The sequence below is a fragment of the Prionailurus bengalensis genome, chromosome D3 (assembly GCF_016509475.1).
Source record: "Prionailurus bengalensis isolate Pbe53 chromosome D3, Fcat_Pben_1.1_paternal_pri, whole genome shotgun sequence".
In the NCBI taxonomy this organism is placed as follows: domain Eukaryota; kingdom Metazoa; phylum Chordata; class Mammalia; order Carnivora; family Felidae; genus Prionailurus; species Prionailurus bengalensis.
Window position 1 is genome coordinate 20,173,186 of NC_057356.1, and position 19,480 is coordinate 20,192,665.

The 19,480-nt window shown below is 48.1% G+C and overlaps 1 protein-coding gene and 3 gene segments (V, D, J or C); all 4 read right to left on the minus strand.

The window, feature by feature from the left end:
- Positions 1–19,480, minus strand: part of LOC122470398 (immunoglobulin lambda-1 light chain-like) — a 336,020-nt gene that overhangs the window by 290,679 nt on the left and 25,861 nt on the right. The window lies entirely within an intron of this gene.
- The window catches only part of LOC122470393, a 644,196-nt gene that overhangs the window by 276,125 nt on the left and 348,591 nt on the right, over positions 1–19,480 (minus strand).
- The window catches only part of LOC122470388, a 901,179-nt gene that overhangs the window by 258,376 nt on the left and 623,323 nt on the right, over positions 1–19,480 (minus strand).
- On the minus strand, positions 2,315–3,256 carry LOC122470942. The segment is given in 2 exon segments: positions 2,315–2,733; positions 3,121–3,256. Coding segments are annotated over 2 exon segments (441 nt in total).

A 19,480-nucleotide genomic window follows, 5' to 3' on the forward strand; every position in this document is an offset into this window, starting at 1 on the left:
AAGTGGCACAGCAATGGTCAGCCTTGTCCTGGCCCTTAGTTCTGGTCAAGCTCAGGGGGGCCATGTCCCAAAGTTCCATCCTCAGAATTGGACCCCGATGGTCACTCTTATCTGTCTATATAACCAGCTCAGGGACAAGCTTGGCTTCTGTCGGTACCAAGAGAGATGTTCACTCCTGAGCTCATTTGCAGAACAGGGGATCCTGGGCCTGCTTGGGGCCACTGACAGGGGGGTCTGCCTCAGATCAGGGGAGGCATCGAGCCTGTAAGAAAGGAGAGGAGAGGGGGCTGGAGGAATAAAGGGAGGCTGAGTCAGAAATCACTGGCCAAGCCCTTAGGGGAGGGAGCAATGTGGACACAGGGGATTGCAAGGCCTGACGCCATGGACCCAGGATGGGAAGGAGAGCAGGGCACCTGTGCCTGGCACTGTGGCTCCCTGTGGGCCTCTCACCTGTGCTGGGAGCAGCCAGAGAGCAGGAGTAAGGCCACACAGAATGTGGTCCTGGGAGGATCAGCACCACAGGCCCCCTGGGAGCTGTTCTACATGCAGATGCCCGGGCCTCACCCAGACCTGCCGTGCCTGCAGCTGCATCTTGTGGAGACCCCCCCCCACCCCCCTCCTCAGGGGACTGTGTGCTCACTGAGTGTCACAGGCTAGAGATCTGGATCACGGTTGAATATCTCATTCTTCTGTCTATCTCCCTCAGTCCTACCGGGCCCCCTGGGACATGGGGCATAACAGTTTTACTCTGGTCACGTAAGCTTGGTACAGATTGTAGTGATGTGTAGTGCTGTGGAGAAAATTGGTTAAGAATGGACTCTTTCACCAGCCACATGGAGTGTGTGCTGTGGATGTGGTGAGAACCCAGGGAATATGGGCTGCTCGGCTCTGGAGGCCGAGAGTGTGTCTTGTCTGCTTTAGGCTCCTCCTGGAAGTGAATCATCAGGAAAAGTGCAGGGCACTGGCTGGGGTTATTCATGGTACTATCACAGGGGAGCTGCATTTCTAGTGCACAATTGGGGCAAGAAGGGTGTGTAAGGATTCAGAAGATCCCGTAATACTCCCTGAGTCTGCATTACAGTCATAAATGCACCACAATCCAATTCAGCAGGTATGATAATGAACTAACTTTCCAGAATGCAGGTCTAGTCCTATCAATGGGCAGTGATGGCGACTAGCTCAGGTATTTGCTGTGGGCAGGAGATATGGGGTGCATAGTGAAGAAGGACATTATAGACACCCCTCTGAGCACAGGGTAGTCACAGAAATGAGCAGTATAGAAGTAACGTGCTTCTTCCTAATGTTGTAGGATGTGTTTGGATATATATTGACCATAAGTTTGTTTTGTTCTCCTGTCTCATCCCATTATCACATAACATAACATCAGATGTGTTCACAAATAGTTATATCTTAATATTGAAGCTATACAATATCAAATCATCTGGGACAAAAATAAATATCCCAGCAAAGAAAAATGTTTTTTGTATCCTCTTAAAGGCTGAACACATTTGTGGGGACTGGACATGCACATTGGGGATCTGGGGGAGAAACCCTAGCTCTGTGTGTATACAGCAGCCTCTTCAGGTCTGAGAGGACCCTGTCAGGGATGCTGGCCATCCTGGATTGGGTTCCTGGAAGCTGACTTTGAGATGGAGAAATGCATGTGCAGGAGATCTGGAAGGAAGAGGGAGGTCACACTGGGCAGAAGGAGAAGTGACCCACACGGAGTGAGACATCAGATGAGGCCTCATTCCTGCAGGGAGCTCCAAAGCTGGGACCTTTCAGGACATGTGAAAGTGGGGCAGGGCCTTGGCCTCTAGGCCTCAGGAGATTATTTAACTGAACCTCTCTGAGAAGGGACATAAACGTGGGGAGGCAATTCTCTGAAGCAAGAGTCCTTGGTAGTGAGGAGCACCCCTGTGAGCTGTCAGAGGCTCCAGGCAGTAGTGGGTGGGTGTGTGAACCCAAAAGACAGGGTGTGGGTGACCCCACGGTGTCTACTGCACTCAGGTGAAGGTGACTCCACACATGACACCAGGGCTTCAGGACCTCAGGTGAGCTGGGAAATTTGGGGCTCTAATCCTTGTCAGTTGTGAGAGCAGTAGCCCACAGCCACCACATGGAAGTGCAGAGATAATGAGCCCTGGACAAAAGTCCCCGTGTCTTTTCTCTACTGAGGCCCTCTGTCCACAGTTCACACCCAGGCCCCGAGAAGCAGGGAAGCCTAGTGCCGTCAGCTGTAAATGCACTCCTGACCCTCCCTGTGCAGAGCTTCCTGGAGATTGGATGGGGAGGGAGGTGGGGGGAATTCAGATCTGGGGACCTGGACCAGATCTGCTCATTGCTTTGTGTACAGGTCTCCAGGGGCTTGGAGAGAGCATGACAGAGATGGGGAAGAGGTTTGTGTCTCACTTCCCCATCTGCCTGTGTCACTGTGAGCATTACCACTGTCCCACACCTGACAGTAATAGTCAGCCTCGTCCTCGGCCCGGGCCCCGCTGATGGTCAGGGTGGCCGTGTTCCCCGAGTTGGTGCCTGAGAATCGGTCAGGGATCCCTGAGGGCCGGTTGCTATCCTTATAGATAATCAGCACTGGGGCCTGGCCTGACTTCTGCTGGTACCAGTAAGCATAATTACTTCCAATGTTGTTTCCTCCACACGTGATCCTGGCCGTCTGTCCCAGGTTCACTGCCATTGATGGGGGCTGAGTGAGCACATAGGAGGCCACGGAGCCTGCAAGAGAGAAGGTGAGAGGTGGGTTTCCAGCCTGGGGTGTCATCCCCTGAACACTCCCACCTGCCTGGCTTAAGCTCCAGTGATTCTCTAGGCCCCAGTTTCCACTCTGCTGTCATCTTAGTCCCTGGGGCCCATGGGCCCGCCTGGTGGATGGAGCCTTTGAACAAGTGAGAACCACCCCCCCTTTCCCTGGGCAGGTGCAGCCTTTCAGGGCTCACACAGATCAGTGAACACAGTGGGGGGCTATCACCCCACCAGCCCCCATCCCACAGCAGGGTCTTGAGCATCCTGTCCCCACTGAGACTCCCCTGCTGAGCTCAGAGTCAGGACCAGGCTTGTCCCGGAACCCTGGACCTGGGGTGGGTGTGAGCCTGGGCACAGCACCTGTGCAGTGAGCGAGGAGGCCGAGGAGGAGAGGGGTCCAGGCCATGGTGGAGGTGCCTCGATTCTGTTCCCTGAGGTCCTGAGGCTGGGCAGGGTTCCTCCCAGGCCTGACTTATCCCCTTGCTGGAGACACCTGCTGTTCATGCAAATCAGCCAGGGCTAGGGGATGCTGCTGAGGAGACTTGAGGCTTCAGAAATGGGCTCAGCCTCAAGGGACACACAGATGGGAGGGGCAGCCTTTCAGATCCACTTTCAGCCCAGGGGATTCTGCTTCACCCTCTGATCCCATAGTTGGGGTCCACAACTGCATCCCTCTCCTTGTCCAGGCTCCTGGTTGGGTGTGGTCACAGCAGAGCTCGGAGTTGGAGTCTGCATTTTCTGAACTTATTACAGAATGTTTACTCTTTAGGTGACTGGAGAAACTTAGGTCAGTGAAGTGTCTTACCCCAGTTCTGTGTTGGGGAACTTCAGAACCTGAACAAAATTTCTCCCTTGTCTAGTGCACGTGGAGTTTTGAGGAACCATTGAGGTGCGGTAGGAGTGTGTCCTGATGGAGAACTTCTGGGACAGGTTATCCATGCTATGCCTCAGTATCCCCATGGTGTACTCAGTGTCAGGGACAGACCCAGCTTGTGGAAGTTTTGATTGAGTTTACCAGCTATGGGCCGGGCTGGAGAACAGGAATTACTGGATTTGTGCTAGTAATAGAGGCAAGTTCTATAGAAGTCATATCTGAGAAACACTGAGTCAGAATTTTACATCACTGTCAAAGCTGATACTGTAGAAACCTATGCCTTTTTCTTCTGATCTCAGGTCATGGTGACCCACCTTCCCTCCTGTTAGAACACCTGATGCCCAGACCCTCCCCATGTGCAAGTGGCTTTGCCAGATGATCTCTGCTGCCCCTTAGTGACCCCTCCACATTGGCTGCTTCAGGAACAGGGAAGTCCCCTGTCCAGGTGGAGATGCAGAACCCAGTGCTCAGTGCTGTTTCCCTGATCCCTGGACTGCTGATCCCAGGGGAGGAACTGCTCCTTTCTGTAGGTCCCTGTCAGCCTCAAGACCAGGCAGGAGAAGACCAAATTATCCATGAAAATAGAAACAGCCTGATGTGAGGAGGAGAAAGCAGGGCCCATCTGAGGTATCATTGCTTATATCTTTGGGGTGATGGTTGGTCACGGGTGTGGTTCTAGGGTTTGGCACCACAGGTGACACAGCATTTAGGAACTGTGTCTTACTGGCGCTGGCTCCTGGTACACAAAATAGGGTGGTGGTGGCTACCACTCCAAAGACAGACACAGAGAACACTCACCCAGCCATCAGTTATTCAGATTCACTTGGGTTGGCACATTCTGTCCTGAGAAAGGAGTGTGAACAAGACAGAGGTCTTGCTCCGTTACCTTCCTGTGTGTGGAGCAGCACAGTGGACACATTTGGTGATGCAACAGACAGTCTCCAAACCCTTCTACCTGTATCTTGTCTCTATATTCATTTAGAAGCCACACCATTACTATTCTCAAGTCCCTCTTGTCCAAGAGTGACCTTGTGGGCCAGATTTGGCACATGGATGTGTCAGTAAGCTGGGGTCTTTTCTGGGGACTTTTCTTCTTGTGAATGATAAAGCATACCAGATATGCAGTGAGTGCCTTTCCTCTTTAACATGGGTGTGGTAGCTAGAGCTGCAGCAATCATCCCGAGGTCTGTTGTCAACATCAGTGAAAAGCAAAGCCTCCATAGCAGTAATGGTGGGACAGAACGTGGGCAGAGGTGGGACCTCACGGAATTGCTGACTACCTAGAGAAATGCTGTCTGACTTCAAAGTTGTTTCTGTGAGAGAAAAATAAGTGCCTGAATGTTCATGCCTCTGTTTGAGATGTGCATGTATTGCATTAAGAACTTTGCGACCAGTTAGGATAATTAACACAAAACTATCAGTTAATAAATATAATGTTAGGGGAACATGTGTCATGTTGGATGATGTGCAGATAATGAATTGCACTGAGACAAGGTGACAGGCAGGTGCTGTGTGGTGAGAGCCTGGAGGAGGCCTCTCTGCAGAGGTGACCTTGGAGTTGCTCAGAATGGGAAGAAGGAACAGTTTAGTTTAGAAGAACTAAAGAGTGTGTTTGGAGTCAGTCCCTGTGGAGAAGAGTCTGGTTTGTCTGAGGATGCAGGGACAGTGAGGACCTTAGGAGTCTGTGATTCAAAACTATTTGAGTTCCAAGGTGATTATTTTCTCATATTATAACCTCAGGGACAGGAGTGATGGGTTAGAATTCTCATCGCTGTATGTTCCAAATATAAGGGGCCTCACGAGAGGAGTCCTGTGTGAGCTTCCCTGCAAACTGAAAGGGAAGCAGGAGCCCTTTTGTAGCTGAGTCACTGTGGCTTATCTGCAGCTCACCCATGTGTGTGTGTTCCGCATGACATCAAATTCCTGTCACACATCCCTTCATTATTATATCTTTTATATACATACACATATATGAATATATTGTATTTGTGCCTGTATATACTAATTGTGTCTGCATTGTGTGCTTGCAGATATGTGTGTGTGTAAATGTATACATACATTTACAACATATGCGCATGTATTTTCTATAGATTGAACTCTGAATTGGGTACCTAAGTGGTAGTTGATGAGATCCTTGAGTTTCTAGGAGACACAGAGTTCCATTTCCTCACCAATGAGAAGTAGGTATGGTTACCACAGTGAACAGCAGGACCATATTAGTGTTCAGACTCATTTGACAGAGGACGTTAGTATCATTTAGTTAATAATGATGTTCCTAGAGCTGAAATAGATAGGTAGCTGTCTATTTTTTTTTACATGTGTATAAATAGAAAGCTATGCTTGGCAAACACTTTGGCTTCCTACTGAACTTAACAGAGATGGAATGCTCCTTAGAAGCCACTAGATTACCGTGTGATGTGAGCTGCTTGCATGACCAGGTGTTATCTGATGAACCATGCGTGGATTTGGGCATTCACAGCAGCTCTCCATCATCAAACAGAAGAGATAAATTTGAGATCAGGCTTCACCAGGTTCTGAAGGCACAAGTGAGTTGCATGAGGAAGAAGCTGGGTGTCCATGACCCCAACCCCTGCAGCATTGTCTTTTCTCTGTCTCCCACAACTATGGCCTGTGCTACTATAGAGAAAATATCAGAGGGCTGACTTACAGAGGTTCCTGTATGGTATGCAGCCAACTCTGAGAGTTAAACTATTAGTACTACAGTCCTAATGTGGGACCGTCCTGCATAACGTGTGTGGTGAAAATTCTCTAATAGGTAATATTTGAGCTGAGTAGTTGGTTCATTTCACCTGGAACAGAAGGACAGAGTTGGTTATATACTAACCTATGGGTTCTGACTCATAGTTTGGCTGTATGGTCAGAGATTTGGAAGGAAAAATAAGAAAATTGGTGAAAGAAGGGCACCTGGGTGGCTCAGTAGTTTGAGCCTTCACCTTCAGCTTAGGTTCTGATCTCATGATTCATGAGTTTGAGCCCCACTTCTGGCTTGCTGCTGTCAGCACAGAGCCTGCTTTGGTTCTTCTGTTCCCCTCCTTCTCTGATCGTCCCCCACTTTCTCTCTCTCTCTAAAAAATAAAATAAAGCTTAAATAAAATTGATGAAAGATGTTGGAGGAAGAGACATGTGAGTAGAAACCCCTCCAATGAGTACAGTGGTGGACAAAATTTGTTTTCCATGAAAATGCCTACCATAGTGTGTTGTCAAGAGGAAATAATATTAATAATCAGGTGGATGATGTGACATGTCTGGGGACAGTGGTCAGCCTTCTTGTCCATCCACTGGTAAACTGATCCAGTGGGCTCCATAGCACATGTTGGAAAGTGTATGGTTATTCATGAGGTGATCACTGTGGATTTCCACTCACTGAAGCTGACCTGGCCACTTCTGAGGACCAAACTGCCAACGGTAGAGACCAAGCCTTAGTTCCCAGCATAGGAGATCATTCCCTTGGGAATCTGCCTGGAGCCTGATGGCTGACTCATTACATTAGACCTCTTCCATCCTGGACAGGATAGCTCTGTTTTTCTTGGAATAGACCTTTACTGTAGGTAGAGACTTGCTTACTTTGACTGCAGCACTTCCTCCCAAACAATTACCCATGGATTTCCAGAGTGCCTCGCCCACTAATATCTCAGTGTGGTTTCTTCCCAAGGCACTCCTTTCACGTGATATGAAGGGCTGCAGTGTGCCCATGCCCATGGAATTCCTTGGTTAAACCCTCTTCGCCAATACTCTGAAACAGCTGTCTTGAATGAATGGACTAATGGCCTTTGGCAGACTCAGTTACTGTGCTTGCCATGTGGAAATACCTTGTGTGTCTGGAGCAACATTTGGGGTAAATCTGTATCCAATATATGGTGGTGTTTGTCAGATAGCTAGTTGTTTGTCAGGAGTCAAGAGGTGGAACTGAGCATGTCCCTAGTCACTGATATTCTTGGAGGCCTGCTGAAAAATTATGACTGCCTGTCACCATGACCCTACACTCTGCTGCCCTAGAGGTACCAGTTCTAAATTAGATTTTCTTCCACCCAGTAACACAACAATGATTCTGTTCTACTGAAAACTAAGACTACCCCTTGTCACTTTGAGCTTGTCATGTCTCCATGGATGTCTCTGTCTGTCCTTCCAGCCAGGTCTTCCATCCACAACAAATTCCCTAGCCAAGAAAATGTGACAGCCTCATCCTGCCTTCTGCATATGCACTTGTGATCCACAGGGTGCAGAGCCTGCCTGGAGACTGGGTTGGGAGTGAGGTCTGGGAAATCAGATCTGGCCACCTGGGGCAGACCTGCTGAATGCTTGTCCACCGTCCTCCTGGGGCTGAAGGAGAGTGTGTGAAAGATGGGGAGGGAGTTTGTGTCTCACTTTCCTGTCTGCCTTTGTCACTCTGAGCTTTAATACCACTGTTTCACACCTGACAGTAATAGTCGGCCTCGTCCTCAACTCTGGTCCTGCTGATGTTTAGGGTGTCTGTGTCTTTGAAGTTGGAGCCCGAGAATCAGTCAGGAATCCCTGAGGGAGGCTTGCTATTGTCATATATGACCAGCACAGGAGTCTGTCCTGGCTTCTGCTGGTATCACTGAACACCAAAGGTTTCTACATTGTCTCCCTGAGAGGTGGTCATGGCCATCTGTCCCAGGGCCTCTGACAACAAGGGTAGCTGAGTCAGCACGCTGGAGGCCTTTCAGGAGCATGGCCATGGGGCAGGGCTGGGCCCTTGGAGAGATGCCAGAAACACCTGATTCGGGGGAAGGTGATGCATGGCCTCACTGACTATACGTCCTGCTCATGTCCTCTTTGTGTCCTCCAGACACATTCATGTCCTGTCCTTGGCATGTCATTCTCTCATTCTAATGTTTGTTCATCATGGTGTATGTGGGAGTTTACTTGCACAACCACCTGCTGTTGGAGATACATCACAACTTCCAGTCGATCACCACATGTTACTTTCCTCTCCATACAGTCCACCATCCCACCACAGACCAGCAACTGGCATAGTGAAAACTTTGATTCCTTGTATTTTTTCAGCCATGTTTTATGTAAACATGTGAAAAGTGCCAGAAACCATCCATGACTGAGAAGCCCACTTCAGGCTCTGTGACTCTGTTTGGGTTCCAGAGCCATGTCTTTGCACACAGAGTGACTTCTGGGAATTGGATAGACAGTGATCACTGCAAGGAGCTGGATCCTGTCATTTAACCAAGGACATCCCAGGGACCAGAGCTGTGGTTTAAGACTGGGAGAGTCCACTTTTCTCTGGAGAAAGTCTCACAAGGACACTGCAGACCCTCCCTCCAGTGACCGGGGGCTCTGATTGGCTCACCTCCTGCCCCCTGAGACACTGCTGAGCAAGGAAGCCACAGCCTTGGTTTGAGTCTGCCTGGAGGTGGAAAGGGAGAGGCACAGGGAGAGTGGTCAGGGCATTGCTCATCGTGCCCATCACAGAAGGGTCAGCTCCCTGAGACTTCTGTTGAACAGTGAGGTGACTGGAATTTCCCAGATGAGGTAAGCTGTGTCAGGACTCCTGTCAGGGACCTGGATGTCCCTGTGTAAGTCTGACCTGCAGAACATTGTCCCTGCACCCTGAGGAGATAGGATGCATCATCGTGACTTCCTTCTGATGAGTGAACTTTGGACACCTGCTGACACCCAGGCCGGGTGTCCTTGTAAGGCTCCACCTGGGCAGCCCCAGCCTCCGTCCTGCTGCTCCTGATGCAGCTCTGCTGCCCCCTGCTGGTGGAGGAGGACTCAGACCGGGAGCTTCCCTCCTGCAGGTCAGGTCACCCCACAGCACCTGTCACCTGAGAAAGGGTGTGGACCAGGGTTACCAGCCTCTCTCAGACAGCTACCCCCTGCCCTGCCCTGCCCTCCCCAGCCCAGCACAGCACAGTACAACACACACAGGTCACATACACAGTACAGGAGGTAGGACAGATGTGATTCCTGTCATTGTCCCAGGGTTGAAATGCCTTGTCCTGGTCCACTGTCTTCTTATAAAAAGGAGAATGCAGGGTAAAGTGTAGTGCATTTGAAAAGGGTCAATGTCCAGACAAACCTGTGTGATGTCCCTTAGCCACCAGATTCCTGTCTATTTAGGAATCAAGACTGATGCCTCCTGTATCTCTTTTAGTGTAGTTGGTCCTCAGAACAATGGGTAATTCTTCTGGCACAAGGTTCAGTTGTGCCAAATCTTTAATCTTTAATCTTATTGTTATTACTACTATCTTCACTACTTTTATTTTTTAATACAAATCACATCTCATGGAGTTTGGTGTGGGAGGATTTTAACCTGGCCTGTCCATGGTTTGGTGAAATTGGCTAATTCAGACTTGGATACAATGCACATGATACAGGTCACAGTTTACCTGAAATATTTCCCTAGGATTCCCATAAAAGAAAACAAGAGAGTCCATCACCAAGGTTAACTCACTGAGAACCCACTGAGACACTCTCATTAATGAGAGTTATATTATTTAATTTCAAACAAAATGTGTTTCTTACACCTGTATAAGATCCCCACTTCATAGCAAGTGAAGCTAATGCCCAGAGACTAGTTTCCCAGAGAACAGAAGAAAGTAGGGTGAGTCCAGAGTGGAGCCCAGGTATCCTGGATTCAGTCCCTGAGCTCTTTGGGGTGGAACTTGTCCAGGGTGGGAGGTGGGGACTTTGGGGCTGGGCAGTAGGGCTTCTGCCATCCCCATCCTGGTCTGGCCTAGAAAAGAGCTTCCTCGGCCTGCATGTTGGATGGTCAGCGAGGTTGTGTCCCAGGTTACAGCTGGAGAATCTGTGAGGATGGTGGAGGCCGTTTGGCTGTACAGGGACATGACCTGTTGGTCCGCTCTGCATTACTGCTTGGTCCTCTCTCTCTGCTCACTTGAGCAGGTGGGAGTGACATGGGTCTCATGGCCACTCCTCAAGGGACAGCTGTGCGTTGTAGGGAAACTTTAGGTTCAGGAGACTATGGGGCTCATTCTATGGGGTGTCACCCCCTGCAGCATCCCCTGGACTGAACCCAGGATCAGAGTCCTGCTCAAGGTCCTATCCAGGGTAAGCTTGTGGGCAGGGCCAGGGAGGCAGCACCTGGACAGAGAGTGATAAGGGTGAGCAGGAGAGAGTCCAGGTCATGGTGGGGACCCCAGAGTTCCGTGTCCTGAGCCCACAACAGAGCCTGGCCTCCCCACGCCTCCCTCATGCCCCCACTGGTCCCCTTGAAAATACTGCTTCTAAGGCTGGTGGAGAGAATCTCTGTGCTCCTGGTGGGGTCATGGATCTGGTTCGTGAGGAGCTGTGCTCACTCACCTCTTGGATCCATAGCGGAGCACTTGTCACTCTGTGTTTGAAAATCTGAAAGACTAGGGGGAGAAGGGGCATGTGAGGGCATTTCTGTAGCTGTTCTCATGAAATGCACCCTGTGGCTATTTCTTGGCATCTTTGTGTGTGTTAAAGAGATAGATAAAACTTTTTATCGTAAGCATTTTTGACTTTTCAATTCACCTTCCCAGATTTTCTGTCTGTTCTCTGTGAATGTTTCATGTCCCACATGGTGCAGTACAATTGGGTGTACCTTGTCCTGAACTCTTGCTTAGATTTTAGTGTCATATCCTTTACTGTGGGTTTCTTAATTGCAGTATCTACTTGGGTGTTGCTGTGAAATTCAATCTGACAATTTCTGTCTTTTAATCGTGGTGTAGACCATTTCTTGAATGTGTTAATCCTCACGTTTAATACTGGTATCCATGTATTTATTATCTAGTTGTCCCATGTGCTTTTCACTTCCTGTTTCCATTTAACTGTATTTTTATATTAATGGAGAATATTCATGCCTCTGTCTTACTTTTTTTTGCGTATTAACTATAAGTTCTTGCTGTCTTATTCTCAGTAACTTGTAATAATCTACCTTCAGGTGATGAATACCATGTTACATGGGGTATAAGAACCTGGTAACATACTTGTATCTCTCACCTCTCAGCATATTTGTAGGATGTTACTATATATATAATTTTACCTATATTAGAAATTCCAACATACATAGTTATTATATTTGCTGTACACAGCACATTATCTCTTAAAGAGATTTAAATAATAAAAAAGCCTTGATATTTATCCCTATAGTTAGCATTTCTGATTTTTACATTCATTTTGTAGATTCACATTCTCTCTGCAATCACCTTCTCCAGCGGGAGGGATGTCCACTTATTGCTTGTATTATGGGTCAGCTGATGAGCAATTCTGTTGGTTTTTGTTTCAGGAAACTTTCAATTTAGACTTCATATTGAAGGACATCTTCTCTAGATGAAGAAAAAGGCTTTACCTTTTTTCAGTAATTTAGAGATGTTAATCCACCGTCTCTCACTGGCATTTCCGCCAGTACAAAATCTACTGGAATCCGTCTCTTTGTTCCTCTGAGTGCAGAGTGTCTCTTCCTCTGGCTGCTTCTAAGATGGTCTTCTTTTCAGTGCTTTGGGGTTTGATATTAATGGATTTGTCATTTGTTGGGTTTTTTTTTCTTATTTCTTGTGCTTGAAGTTTGTTAAGATTTTTGGACATGTTACTTTTGAGTTTTCAACAAATTTAGAAAAATTTCCCTCTAACTCTTACTATCCTCTGCACCCCACTTTATCTCCTTTTCTGACACACTCACATCCTGTTACGTTGCTAAAGGTGTCCTAAAGCATGGTGATTCTCTTAAAATGTAAAGATTATACATTTTTTCTGTCTCTCCCTCTGCAGGGTCTGCGCTGTGTCTGCAGATTCCCCCACGTGTCGTTCCCCTTGTCGTGTCTGCTGCTCATCTCAACCCTGGTGCTTGTGATCTGAGACGCTGCAGATTTCATCTGTAGAAGTTTGATTTGATCCTTTCATTTTCTTCTCTGTCTCCTGCTAACGTGGCAGACATTCAGACTCAATTTTGACTGAACTTTGCCACATCAGTCTTGCTTGAATGCCCAGCCCTCCTGTCTCCCTGCATCTTCCAGACCTGCTGCCCCATGACCACATGACCCAGGTCTTAAAATAACTTTCTGTTCTCTCTCTCTCTGCATATGTGTGTGTGTAACCTGTAAATATACATACTGTTGGATATGAGACACATGGTCTATTGCATCCATATTCTCTGGAGAATCCTAACGAATGTACCTTAGTAGCTCTTACTCGTTGTGGTTCAAATGGCTTCATTTTATGTCTTATTTAGGGGTGGAAATCTTCTCTTCCTCACTTGTTAATGCACCTCCTTATGACATGATGTCATTCACACGTAGAATAAGTATGTGATAACATATTCCTTCCCCCATCCTTTTTCCTATATTTTCCTTATTTTCGTATATTGTATTTTTATATTCCTTGTAAGTCATAACATATTGTTATTATATCTGCTCAAACAGTTCACTTTTATAGACATCAAGCAATAGAATCTTACTATATTTATCCATATAGTTATGATATCAGATACTTAGTCTATCTCTGTATAGATTCACATTTCCCTCTGTCACCCTCTCCTTCTGCCAGCGGGGATCCTTTACTATTGCTTGTGCTGAGGGTCTGTGGGTGAGCAGTTCTGTGAGGTTTGCAGCCTGAGAAAGGCTTATTTTGTCTTCACTTTTCAATGACATTTTTCGTGGATGAAGATCAAGTTGACAGGTATTTTCTATTAGTATTTTGAAACCATTGCTCCCCAGTTTTCCTGCTTACACGGTTGTAATGAGAAATGTGTTTCCACCATGATGCTGGTTCCTCTGTAGGAAACAGGACTCTCTTTTCTCTGGCTGTGGAGTATCTGCATCGCTGGTTTGTAGCAATTTCATTACGATGTGTGCTGTGCTGTCTCTCATGTTCCTGTGTCAGAGGTTTGTTGAGCTCATGGATACGTCGTCTACTAAGCTTCGCCAAATTTGGAATAACTTTTTTCTTCGAATGTTGTTGTATTAACCACCTGCTCCCCACCTTCTTTCCCTCAGCTACTCCAAATACAGACTTTAGGCTGCATGAAGTTATCCTAACCACCTTGATGATTTATTGAGTTTTCAGCTTAGTAGTTTTAATGCCATGAACTCAAGTTCACGAATCTCTTCTTTCCTACCATCAAATCTGCTGACAATATCACATTATGTTTCAGACCATGTAATTGTCATTTTGGGATGTTTTAAAAGATTTGTCTTTAACAACTGTCTTCCGTGTCATCTAACATGTTCAGTCATTTCTCCACCCACTGAATATAGTTACAGTAACTGTGTGCGTACCCTCCCTTGACCCACCTTGTGCAGAGCCTGCCTGGTGAGCTGGGTGGGGAGGGAGGTCTGGGGATCTCATATCTGGGAGCCTGGGCTAGACCTGCTCATTGACTTGTCCACAGGTCCCCTGGATCTAGAGGAGAGTGTTACACACATGGGGAAGGGGTTTGTGTGTCACTTCCCCATCTGCCTGTGTCACTATGAGCATCATAATTGCTATCATATGACTGACAGTAATAGTCAGCCTTGTCTTCAGGCCGGGCCATGCTGATGGTCAGGGTGGCCGTGTTCCCCAAGTTGGAGCCAGAGAACTGGTCAGGGATCCCTGAGGGCCAGTTGCTATCATAATAGATAATCAGCATGGAAGGCTGGTCTGTCTTCTGCTGGTACCAGTGAATGTCTTTCCCTCCAATGTTGTTTCCACTACACACGATCCAGGCCGTCTCTCCCAGGGTCACCGACATTGATGGGGCTGCATTGACACATAGGAGACCATGGAGCCTGCAAGAGAGAAAAATGAGTTGGGCTGTAAGATGAAGAACCCGTTTCCAGGAGATCCCTTATGCTGCCTGGCTGGATTGAGCTCCAGGGATTCCCTCACTCCCAGGGCACCCCTCTAATCAGTCTCAGCCCTGGGGTTAATGGGGCTGGCTGGTGGATGGAATCTGAAAAATGAGAACCTATCCACACCTTTCTCTGGTCAGGACCATCCCCTTAAGGCTCACACAGAGCCACTGAGCACAGGTGTGGGGGGGATTATACCCCTCTAGTCCCTCATCCTATACAGTGTAATAAACATCTGTGCAGTGTACCAGGACACTGAGTAGGAGAGGGGTCCAGGCCATGGTGGAGGTGCTCTGATGGTGCTACCCAGACCCGAGCTGGGCAAAGTCTCCTCTGGGCTTCTCTTATCCCCTTCCTCAAGGGACCTACTGTTTATACAAATCAGCTGGGAGTCAGGGGCTGCTGCTGAGGAGCTTTGTGGTTTCAGGGAAGGGCTTAACCCCAAGGGGCACAGAGAGGGAAAGGGCAGCCTGGTCCCATAGTCTGGGGCCAGCACCTCTATCCCAGATTAGGTTCTGGGTTCACCTCTTGCCTGGTTGGCCCTTAATACCTCAGAGGTGGAGTCTGTCTTTATTATCTGAATCCATTTTATAAGTAACACTATGAGGTTTAGTCAGGTGTTGGGTCCTACACCAGATCACACCTCATCGGCCATAGACACCAAATAAAATTCACCCAATAAAATTAGTCAAAACCTAATGGAGAAATCAAAACCATCATGGTGCTGTAAATGTCTGCTCTGGCTGTGAGCTCCTGCAGCAGGTCAAAGGGCTGTGCTTCAGTATCCTCATATTGCAGTGAGAGGCAGGGGCAGATCAGGTGCAAAAAAGAAATATTTGCTGTATAAGAGAATGAGAGGGGGCTTCAAGATCAGTAGCTCAATTATGGTAAGCCTGCCCTTGATGAGATCATCAAGGGCAGGCTTACCATAATTGAGCTGTCTTCAGTTTTTGGGAAAAATATATCCTAAACATCTTAATGTAGAAGATAAGTTGAAAACAGTTTAGTGAGAAAATCACTGCGTTACAGGCACTGGGAAAGGGAAGATTAGAATTTTCCAGTCCCCTCTTGCTTCCTCGAGGGAGGTACTTGGAGGCACAAGTGAGGGGGAAGTGAGAGGAACTTCCAGGAAGGAGGAGCAGCTGAGTCTGTCAAGGAAGGGGCCTGTCAGCACAGGGGAGGGAGGAGGAAACACGTGATCACAGGGAGGAAGGTTGTTTGTGGACAGTGACAGCCCTTTGTTCCACGAGGGTGGGCCAGGGCATGACTTGGTGGGAGGCATTTTGCCTGCACTATATTAGAGAAATAGGCATTGTCTCCATGAGCAGGACCATAGCCTGAAGAATTTGTACTTGAGGGTGAATGATGACATTATAGACAAATGACCAATGTCAAATGACCCGAGGGTCTCAGGTCCTGTTAACTAACCCCGCCCCCGTTCCTGTTAGAAGCCCTAATGCCTGGACCCTAGCATATGCAGGTGGCTTTGCCCGGTGATCTCTTCTGCCCCCTGGTGGCCACTCCAAGTGGCTGCTGAATTGCAGAGGCTTCCATTGTAAAGTGTAGGTTCACAACCTACAGCTCAGGTCCTGATTCCTGCTCCATGGACTGATGCCCCACTGAGGAGTGACTTTTCTATGCATGGATTTTTCCTGCCTCACCTTCTGGCATGAGGGGCCCAGATCATCCATGAAAACATAAAAAGCCTCATTTGGAGGAGGAGAGCACTGGTTTCACTGAGGTATCCCTGCACCTGTCTGTGTGGTGGTGAACAATCATGCAGGTGGTACCGCAGCTTAGCACTGGGAGACACAGGACTGAGGGGATGGCTCTTATTGGCGCAAACTGTGAATGCAGGGCTGATGTGTGCCGGTGGGGGTATTCTGGGACTAATGCCCCAAAGACAGAGACATGAGAACGTCCACCCAGCAGACATTTATCAGACCCAGTTGATCTGGCTCAAATTCCATCCTGGTAATTCTGCATGAACCATAGACAGGCAGTATTTAAGAGGGAACTCTTAAGCTTTTCTTGGGACAGTAAGAGAAACAAGCAGTGAAATGTGTGTGGGAAGAGCCCCTTCATCCTTTCAGGTAGGGGTTGGGTGGGGTAGAAGATCTGATAGACCAGGACAAAATTGAAGGACCTGGTATTCAAAGCCATATCCAGGCTTATATGGAGTTTTCTCCTGGGGTGAACATTCTGGACACAGAGGGTATGGCCAGGTGTAGTAAGAGGCTATTTCCAGGTAATAAGTCAAGTTCTCAAGGCAGCTGCTGGCACACTGAGGAGTGTCTGAGAGGAAGCTGCTGATATAGGAACATCTATTGCCATAGATGTACTCAGAGCCTGGGATCTTCCCAGGTCACCTGGGTATTGAAGTCACTTAGGGCAGTGGTTATTATCCCTCGCACCACCACCCCCCACCCCTTACCAACCTAAAGCCACAGGGAATCTAGGGTGCTACATGTGCCTCTGGTCCTGGCCCCTTGTCTGGGGTCACACGTGGATGACCTGTCACTGCTCTCTCCAACACCCTACAGACTGGCTGAACTGAGTAGGAATGTGGGAGAGGGGTGCACCTGATAGGGAAGGGAGGCCAGGAGCACTTCTCCAGTCCCTGAGAGGGAGAGAGAAGTGTGGAAGCTGGCAGGTGTAAGGCTCCAACAGTCACCTGCACCATGTGAGGAAGGCCACCCAGGCTGAGAGAGGATGTAGGACAATATCAGCCAGAATGTTCCAGGTCCTGAAGGAGAAGGCTTCTTCCTCTCAGTTCTGGCAGCTGCCTGTGCTGGGTGATGCTGCACTTGGCCAAGGGGCCACCTGGGCATGGGGGTGGGAGGAAGAGGTGGTGCCAGCCCATCCATTGTTACGTTGTTGAGAAATCCTAGGGTGGGAATCTCCAGATTATAATTCTGTAGAGTGATCTTTCCATGATCCTTTCACCTGAAACATCCCTGGAATTACTATTTTGGTCATAGGGATTCCCACTAAAGATCACTTTTTTAGTTCATCAGGTCAATCAGTCATCAGGTCAATATTTTCGATGAAATATTCCAATTGCACTTGCCATGCTTTGCTGAGGAGAAAATGATTTTCTGTTCTGTGTCTCCCCACTCCCACAAAGGTATCGCTCTGATTCCAAATTGGAGTGGAAATATGGGAAGCTTATGCTTTTCCCTCTTAATAAATTCATCATCTGTTGTTTTGACCTCATGAAAGTGCTCTAAAAATTAGTTTCAGCAATACAAGTCAACGATTCATGAAGGGAAATTCAATTTATGAAAAAAAATTATTCATGTCTTTGAAAAGGTCTCCCTCAGAGGGATAGCTGGGGCCTGAATGCAGATGAAGCCACCACACAGGGTCAGCCTAGAGTGGCTGTGAGGCCATGTGGGTCAGTCCTGAGCTAAGGGTCAGACCTGTCTGGTCCAGGGGATGGGATTTAGGCCAGTGGGAGGACAGTGGTGCCAGAAGAAAGTCCCCAGGTGGGATCCAAGATGGTGGCTGCACTTCCTCCACAGTTTGTGTAAAATCTAAGGAAGAAGAGCCTGGGGCATCAGGGGCCTGGTCCCCTCTTCACGAAGCCACAGGTAGCTCTTTGGGATGTGGGGAAGCCCCATGCAGAACCAGAGCTGACACAGCCCCAGCATCCATGCAGGCTGCCTATACCCAAGGAGAAGAGGAAGTCCCACAAGAGTGTGCTGAGACAGCTGTCTCCCCTCCTGAGTGACGTGTGATTACATCTGGGGCCCGTGTGATATTTAATGACACCGTAAATCTTTACTATCGACAATAGAACTCAATTGTTTATAAACCATAAAACTCAATTACAATCCCGATAGTCAGAATAGCCCCCAACTCTGCCACTGTGCTGGGAGCAGCCAGGGAGCAGGAGTGAGGCCGCGCAGAGTGTGGACCTGGGACTAGGAGCACCGCAGGCTCACCTGGGAGCTGTTCCACATGCAGATACCTGGGCCCCACCCCGACCTGCTGCACCTGCAGCTACATCTTGTGGAGACCCCCCGCCCCCACCTGAGGGGACTGCGTGCTCACTGAGCTTCACAAGCTGGAGTCTAGGCCACTGTGGAAAATCTCACTTCCTCTGCTTATCTTCTACTTGGCCACCTGGGACGTGGGGCTTAACTGTCCTGCTCTGGTCAAGTGAGCTTGATTCAGATTCCAGATCCTGTAGTGATGTGGAAAAAATTAAAGAATAGACTATTTCACCAGCCACATGGAATGTGTGCTGTGGATGGGGTGAGACCCCAGGGAATATGGGGTGCACAGCTCTGGAGGCAGAGAGTGTGCCTTGTCTGCTTTAGGGTCCTCCTGAGAGTGAATCATCAAGAAAAATGGGAGGCACTGGCTGGGGTGATTCATGGTGACTATCATAGGGAGCTGCATTTCTAGTGCACAATTGGGGCAGGAAGAGTGTCTCTGGATTCAGAAGATCCCCTAATACTCCATGGGTCTGCATTACAGTCATAAATGCACCACAATCCAATTCAGCAGGTATGTTAATGAACTAACTTTCCAGAATGAAGGTCTAGTCCTATCAATGGGCAGTGATGGCGACTAGCTCAGGTATTTGCTGTGGGCAGGAGATATGGGGTGAATAGTGAAGAAGGACATTATAGACACCCCTCTGAGCACAAGGTAGTCACAGAAATGAGCAGCATAGAAGCAACATGTGTTTCTTCCTAATGTTGTAGGAATGTGTTTGAATATATACTGATCATGAGTTTCTGCTTTGTTGTCCTGTCTCATCCCATTATCATCTAACATCATTGAAGTTATAGGATAACAAATCTCTAGGACAAAAGTAAATATCCCAGGAGAGAAGAATGCATTTTGTATCCTCTATGGGAAAGGATGAGCATATTTGTGGTTTTACGGGATAGTTTCATCCTATCAGGCATGACAGCCAATATTCTATTTATTTGGAGGCTGTGATTTGTGGGGATGTGGGTGGATTTCATGTGGACAAGGGGGAACTTTGGTGCCTTATTTAATGTCAGCATTGACAGGCTGA